This window comes from Cornus florida, unplaced genomic scaffold (genome assembly GCF_030987335.1).
Source record: "Cornus florida cultivar Cherokee Brave unplaced genomic scaffold, ASM3098733v1 CherokeeBrave_3.0.0_Hap2_Chr10, whole genome shotgun sequence".
Classification (NCBI taxonomy): domain Eukaryota; kingdom Viridiplantae; phylum Streptophyta; class Magnoliopsida; order Cornales; family Cornaceae; genus Cornus; species Cornus florida.
Window position 1 is genome coordinate 61,635,474 of NW_026775580.1, and position 8,471 is coordinate 61,643,944.

General features: G+C 32.2%; 1 protein-coding gene across 1 annotated transcript; it reads left to right on the forward strand.

The window, feature by feature from the left end:
- Positions 1 to 6,677: 6,677 nt before the first annotated feature.
- On the forward strand, positions 6,678 to 7,521 carry LOC132278532 (uncharacterized). The gene has a single exon (XM_059780341.1). It carries the CDS (start codon positions 6,755 to 6,757, stop codon positions 7,250 to 7,252), a length of 498 nt encoding a protein of 165 aa, XP_059636324.1. The 5' UTR covers positions 6,678 to 6,754; the 3' UTR covers positions 7,253 to 7,521.
- Positions 7,522 to 8,471: the final 950 nt, after the last annotated feature.

An 8,471-nucleotide genomic window follows, 5' to 3' on the forward strand; every position in this document is an offset into this window, starting at 1 on the left:
CATTGTTATTAGCTAAACATGCAGAGACTAAGGGTTTGCTTGGTTTGTAACTATGGAAACAGTTTTTTGTTTTCGGAAAACTGTATAAAAATTCTGATTAGTTTAGTTTTCTGAAAACTGTTTTCCGAAAACTCAGTTATAAAAAAGTCTGTTTTCAGATAATAGTTTTTTATAATTCTCTAAAAATTATTATTTATTTTAAAAATTTTTAAAAACTATTTTCAGAATTACAAATCAAGTATGCTTTAAGATTTTTTTATTGAAAGAGAATCGGATGCTAAGATTTTTTATTGAAAATAATCTGATACACCATGAATTTAAAGTTTGGGTTATACAGCTGAACCTCCTAAACATAGCTGGTCCAACCCCCCTACATGTGGGCCCTTGCTGTGTTGGTGGATTGGGTTCATAATGGCCCATGGACTTCATTAAATTGGTACTGGGTTGTAATCTTAAAACTTGATCCAGTAGGCCCTTATCAAGGGCCTTTAGTCTAATCAGAAACCACCGTGTGTATTTTAATGCAAACGTGTGACAACTGAGCCAACAAGAATATTATTTGAATTACACTAAGTAATTAAAATATATTTATCCAAAAAAAATTGAGTTTTGGGCCTCAAAGGCCAAAATAATGGAGTTATAGTTTAAATCGCATAATTTTTTTCAGTGGGTATTGTCCTCACGTCCCGAGCGCGTTCTCGCTCTCACGTTCCGCGCGCACTCTGACTCAATTTCTAACTATTCATGACTTAATTATGTCATTTTTACGCTCCTGCTCTCGAATTCGTTCGGTCTCCCGTTCCTACTTTATGTGGCTTAGGTTAAAGTCATACTTTCTAAATTAATGGAGTTTTATCAATGTCTAACCTGGATATGAACATTTACTGTACATTATCTGTTGATTCCGAAATTGTCCATCCATTGTTGTTGCGGAATGACCCAACTACCCATTCACAAACTTTACTACTTGACCTGCCCTTTCTCTCTCTTCATCTCTCTTTATCACTTTTAGGGATTCTTATCGTCGACGCCTCTCTCTACCTCACCATTAATATTGCCGAATAAGAGAAAAATCTGATTTGTTACAGTTTGCTGATTTGATTACAGTTTACTGATTTGATTTCATTACTTTGGTCGTATTTTGTTTTGTTGTCTGTGGTCTTATTTTATTATGAAAACCTATTAATGTAGTGTGTCTATGTGCTGACTATAAGTTATTGCAGTTTGATGAATTCATTATAGTTTGTATTGCTAATTTCATCAATTTTTTATTTTTTATTTTTTTATTTTTTTTTATTCTTCCTATTTATGTTCAGCTGGTCCTATTTCTAGGGTCTTTTTTTCATGTACTTTATTTGTTTTATTTGTTGAATAAAAACCAAACACATTCAGGGAAAAAAAATAAAAAGAAAAAGTAATGAAAATCAAAGGGAAAGGATGATGTGAAATGAAAATCAATGGCGAGATAATGAGATGTATAATTGTGTTTCCCTGAAAGAGTGAAAAAAGAAATAAAGGAAAAGTCAATTAGTAAAGTTGGTGAAGGATAGTAGCATAGTTTCACAACAATAATAAGATGGGTAGTTTGGAAATCAAAAGATAATGTACAATAAATTTTCATGTCCATTCAATTAATTTAAAAAACTTGACTTTGACTCGATCATTTTGGCCTTTGACTTTCAAAACTCTATTTTTTTTTTTTGGAATAATCCTAATCCAATAATCAAAACTGATAGGAAAGGAGAATGCAGACACTTATTTGTGATGGTCTAATCACCATCCGACTGGTCAAGAAGTCAAATGCTCTTGGTGAAATAATTCAATGAATGTAGGTTCCAGCAATGGACACATGTAAAAATCTTAGAAGTTCATAAATTTAAATTTATTTTCATATAAAAAAGAAACAAAATTTTCTTGATTTTGGGAATTTAGCAAATTTTGTGGAAAATTTTCAAATAAAACACTCTACCTTTTGGCCTATAAATATAAGGTCATCCCTGCACATCCTGGGGATAAGAGAGAAAGACGAAGCAACACCAAACCTCTATCAAATCTTTGCCTCAACAAATATTCTGAAGTCTTTGAAGACGAAGAACAATAAGCACACCACACAAGTATCATTCTTCATCACAGTCATTCAACACTTAAAAATTTTAAAGAAGAAGAATAACAAGCACGCCACGCAAATATCGTTCTTCATCAAACCTTTTAACACTCGAAGATTCTGAATACGAAGAAAATATACATTGATACAAAACAGATCAAATAAGATGGGCTCATGTATAGGATTTATCTAACCCAAAGTTGGGCTAGGGCTTTAATAAAAAATTAGATTCTGAACTTTATTAACTACCCTTTAACCAATGTGAATCGTACAATCATACAATCCACGCCAAGCTGATACAAAAGGGTACCTGAGTCAGCATCCCACGATACCATATTTATCAAAAAGATAAAAGGTTGATGGAAAAAACTGAAAAGTGACTGTATAAAAAAACATTGCTTTCCTCTTTTCTCCTTAGAATTAAAGATAAAAAAGGAAAAAATAAATGAAAAACATGAGAGAGAGAGATAGACGAGTATTCATTGTCAACTTTCTGATATTGAATGGGAGGTGAGCCTTCTTGGCTTCGCCTTCTCATTTATGTAAATTTTTTTGGTCGTGTTTAATCTTTATCTTTAAAAAAGAAGAAAAAAGAAGAAGGAAGACCTCGTCCTTTTTATACCCATAATTCGGTCAGCATTGTCTTGTTTCATTATTCAAACATTAACATGACCATTCCTTATCTCTGCCGTGTAGGTTAAAATAAGTTTATTTATTATTATTTTTTTATTATTATCGAAAAAAAATTTATAAATAAGTTGATCCATTCAAAAATTTGAACAAAAGTAAAAATCAAAGCAATTGACAGAAGTTATTATTTTTGTTTATTAGTTTAAAAAAACTTGTGACATATTATCACATGTTTGTGATAGTTTTACCCTGATGAGTTTTACCCGGTTAGATGAGTTAATATTTGCACATTAATCCCATATTTCAGTATAATTACTTAATTATCCCACACTTTAACCAAAACATAGAATGGCCATACAAAATGATAGTTTTATCCCGTGGAGTTTTAAAGTCATAATAAATGTACTAAATGACTATTTTACCCTTTTTGGGTCATAAATCATTAATTGATCACGGTAAATGACTATTATATTCTTATGGACTCTATAACTGTTATATTGACGTGAAATGACTATAGTACCCTTGTGTGACCTTGGGTTTGGATAAGGTCCCAATTAACGATCTGAATCCTGGGTTTGGATACAACAAATCTAAAAAAAATAGGATGCGGATACGGCATATTTTTTTATATACAAAAAAATTACTTTTTTAAATCAGTTTATTGTAATATTATGAATCTAAGTGCACTAATTAACATGTTTATAAATAAAGAAGCAAGTAAGAAAATAAACAACGAGAAGTTCTAACATAGTAAAAGTAGGAAAAATATAAAAGAAGAAAAACCCTAATTTTAGAATCTGAAAAACCAAAAAAAAAAAAATGTAAGAACAATCAAATATAAGCAATTAAGCAAAAATAAACCATTGACTCTATAAAAAAAATAGTGGGATGAGAATTAAGAACAATTGTGGGGATCGATTTGGTAATTTTGGAGTTTTAAATGCATTTTTGTTTTATTATAATTTGACCCCCATTTTTTAACGTACAAAATTTAAGTATCACAATATGAACACTGTCGTATCCTAGAAGTATCCTCGGCATATCCAAGCCGTATCCGAATTTTTTTAAAAAAATCGAATACTTCAAAGTATCGGACACGTGTTTGGGCATATCCTGGGCATATCGATACTGGACACGTGTCCGATACTGCCATGGCGCCTCTGGGAAAGTATTCGTGCTTCTTAGGAACCAACTCATACACATGTAAGCCTTTATCGTTGGAATCCGTTCCCGTAAGGATGCCAACTCAATATATGATTGGGGGATAGGATTTAATGAAGTTAATGTAATGCATTTTTATATTCGTTAAATATGCTCAACGGACAAGGATACTCATTAGTCAAATCTCTCTACTTTGCAAACCTCAATCCTTTAATCTAGATTCAGTCATGTCATCCTCTTGTTCACTTCTATTACTTACAAACTGAAATTTTTTCAACATGGAGGTTAACAAAATGATGAAATGACTGAATCTGAACTACATAATTAAAGTATGTGGAATTCAGGATAGAGATTCGGTTATCTCCTATAGGACCGACACTGAATAGGGTTATACGACTGTATTTCCTAATTCCGACATAGCTGGTTCAATATTAGAGTTAGGTAAGGCAAGTTGAAATGAACTGAAGTCTTTGTGGGTCCTTGATATGTTGTTGGATTGGGTTCATAATATCCCATGGACTTCATTAACTTTATACTGGATTGTAATCTTAAACTTGCTCTAGCGGGCCCATGACGAGGGCCTTTTAGTCTAATGAGAACGCGCCCTGTATTTAATGCAAGCGTTTGACAACTGGAGCAAGAAAGTGCCACCGCCACACCCTCAATTGAAAATTAAAATCGCATTGCCCAATTAATATCACATCCACGTTTGGTTGCTGAGATAGGAAGACTAAAGGCACACCTAATTTTTAGCATAAATTAGTACAATGACTAATCTCAGTTGAATTTTTTATATTGTTTGAACTGCACTAAGCAATTGAAATATATTTATAGGGAAGTTTTTTTTTTTTTTTTTTTTCATATAAATATCACAAAGTGTTATTACTCACTAATTGAACTTAACATTTGATATTGGTGCCAAAAAAAAAAATATACATTTGATATTATTTGAATAAATCAAATAATTGAGAATATATATAATTGTATGGAAAACAAATCGAAGAGGATGGGCTCATGTTTCTTTAACCCCAAGTTGGGACAATGACTTTAATTAAAAAAAATAGATTCAGAACTTTTCTTTAGTCACAAACCCATTTAACCAATGTGAATGGTTCAATCCACGCCAACGTGAGACAAAAGGGTACCTGAGTCAACATCCACTGTATTGATCGAAAGAGAAAAGAAAGAATAGTGTGGGATGGAAAATTTTGAAAAGTAACTGTATAAAAACATTGCTTTCTCTCTTTTCTCTTTTCGTGTTTGGATTGAAGGCCCAAAAAAAAAAAAAAAAAAAAAAAAAAAAAAACCGAAAAGAGAGAGAGAGAGAGACGAGTATTCAATGAAAGACATCCCCCCTTATCGTAGAATTTTGTCAGCATTGTCTTGTTTCCTTATAAAAATACTTATCTTCTAACATGACCATTCCCTATTAGGTGTAGGTTAAAATAAGTTGATTCAATATTCAAAATAATATAAACAAAATAGAAATAGATTAACAAAAGTTATTATTTTTGGTTATTAGTTTTAAAAAATTGTGACAAATTATCACATGTTTATTTGCAATGAGATGCTTATATTTTTATTTATTTAATTATTTTTTTTCCAGATATGTATAAAAGAGACTTGACTATGAACGCTTGAATTTTATCTTGGAGATGAAGTATCAACATTATCATTTCTATTTGTCTCTCAATTTCAATTTCAATGACCAATTTTATTAATTTTATCAAATATATATTTGATTTATGTGTTATATATTTTACTCCCACAATATTATTTCTGTTACGGGTTGTAGTCTAGTGATCAGAGATGATGAATGTCTTGCCCCGTTTAATATGGTTATGGAAATAGTTAAAATGATTTTGAATCAAAAATGGGGATTAGGGTTGAAAACCCACAATATTGCGGGGCGGGGATAGAAAAGGATTATTCGGCCTCGAGTCATTTTGTACTGATAAATTACAATTTTGCTTTTATAGTCTATTTTGTACTAAAAAAATATTAAGTGTAAAGTACGGATTATGTTCGCGGGCATAACCTCTAAAGAATTGTTTACATATAAGATGGATCAAACTTGAAACCTAATGTTTTATGATTGAGGCACCAGGGCCCAAATCCCCTTAGGATTAATCACTAAATATCATTTGTATTGTTTTTATTTGAGAATTTCTGTGTAATAGTCTAATATTCTTATAATAACATTAAATATTGTTTCAATCGAAACTTTGAATCTTTTTCTTATCGATCTGTGATCGATAATTTATTATATTATTTATTACATATGAATTCTACCAAACTAATTCTGTTTATAAATGATTTTGAACAAAAATGGGAATTTACACTAAATAGGAATGGATCCTCCTGCTCTTGCGTCCGTTGCACCATGAAAGGAGTCTTGTAATACTTTGCTTGTGCATATACTAAGCCCGTTACACGATCTAACGTGCATAAAAAAATATCCAACGTGCACAAGAAAATTTTTCTTCGCCTGTTGGAATCTCTAGTATTACCCCCACCGTCTAAAGTGGAAGTAATATATATGTGAGTTGGTAAAAATTTTTTTATTAAAAATTCAATTTACTAATCCTCAATGTTGGCAACGGAGTAATTTCTGGCAGCCCCCACTAAAGCTTGGCGCATTCCACACGATCATTCCAGCCACCAACTCCAATCCAGTACTGGCCCCACTCACCCGCCAACTGTCGTCTCGGTCCTCACCCGACTTTTCAAAACTCATTACCCGTCAAAAAAGTCATTTTGTGAACTCTCAAGGAAGCTCACATGAACCCTCATGGAAAAACACCACCCCACACACATATATATACACACAAACACAACCACCATGACCAGCAGCCAAAAATGGAGAACAAGAGACCAAAGAACCCTCCAATGGGCAGATCAAAGACCGACCTAAGGTGCAAGAAGCACCCGAAACACCGCCAGTCACCGGGCGTTTGCTCCGTCTGTCTCAAGGAGAGGCTCTCCCAGTTGTCAACTAGCTCATCCTCACGTACCACCACCACCTTGGTCGCTAGTTCTTGTTCTTCTTCGTCTTCTCTGTCTTCTTTGTCGTCTCAGTACTCGTCTTCGGAGTCATCTCCGGTGCACCACCACCGTTACTATAGTGGTTCGGAGGCCAAAGGGTCGTTCTCTTTGTTGATGAGGAGTTCAAAGAATGTGCTCACAAAGAGTAGGTCTGTGGCTTTCGTGACGAGAAATATGAGAGGAGAGGCCAAGGATGGGAAGAAGAAAGGCGGTTTCTGGTCGAAATTGATCCGGCCGAGGACTAAGAGGATGGATGATGATTTGTTGCACTCTAGGACTGTTAGAGAGAACATGACCATAAAGGCCTATTAATGGAGGTCTTTTTTTTTTTTTTTTAATTTATTTTATTTAATCTAGTGTGTATAAGAAAAGAAAGTCAAAGGGAGAATTAATGGACAAAAAGGGAAATTATACATGTATTTGTGCATTGATTGTGTAACAAATCATCAATGTTATGTAATGGGATTGTGAAGAAAAAGGCTTTGCGCGCTTTTCCTATTTGTTGGTGATTTTTTTTGTTCTTAATTAATGTAGAATATGATCTAAAGAAAGAATCAATGAAGAATTAGAGAAATTATATATGTATTTGGACATTGATATGTGTATCAAATCATCAATATATTTGTCATGGGATTGTGATCCAAGAATTTAAAGACTTTGCTTTTCCTATTTCTTTGTGAATATTTTTCTCCTTAATTAGTGTGTAGATAGACAAAAAGAGAAGAAAAAATAAATACTAGAGAAATTATAGATGTATTTGTACATTGATATGTGTTGTATATCAGATCATCAAAATATGTAAAGGGATACTTACCGGAAAAGCAAAACCTTTCTCCTTAGATTTAATTTTTTTTATTTAATCTAGTTGTTTTTCCTATTTCTTTGTAGTTGTGGACAAAAAGAAAAGCAAAATTAAAGAAAGAATTAATGAAGAACTAGAGAAATTATACATGTATTTATACATTTATTATATGTGATGTGTATCAAATCATCAAGTTATAATTAATGGGATTGTGAAGAGAGGGTTTGCTTTTCAATTCCTATTCCTTTGTGAAATATTTTGTTCTTGGCATAGACAAAAAGAAAAGAAGAATTAATAAAGAATTAGAGAAAATATACCTCTAGTCTTTGTATATTGATATGTGTTGTGTATCAAATTATAAATATTCGATAATTAATGAGATTGTGAAGGTTTTTTTCCCCGATAATTAAGATTAATGAGATTGTGAAGGCTGTTCCTAGGTCTTTGTGTAATATTTGTGGTGATATATTTATGAAGAGCTTAGAGAAAGTATACATGTATTTTATTTACCAAAAAAATAAAGAAAGAAAGTATACATGTATTTGTACATTATATATTAATATGTGTTGTTTATCAACTTATCAATGTATATATAATTAATGAGATTGTGAAGAAAAGCTTCGCTGTTCCCATGTCTTTGTGAAATTAATATTCGTGGTGATATAAAAATAAGTTACAAATATTCATTTTAGATTTTATGCTTTTGGAGCTTTGCAGTTCTAAGGGACG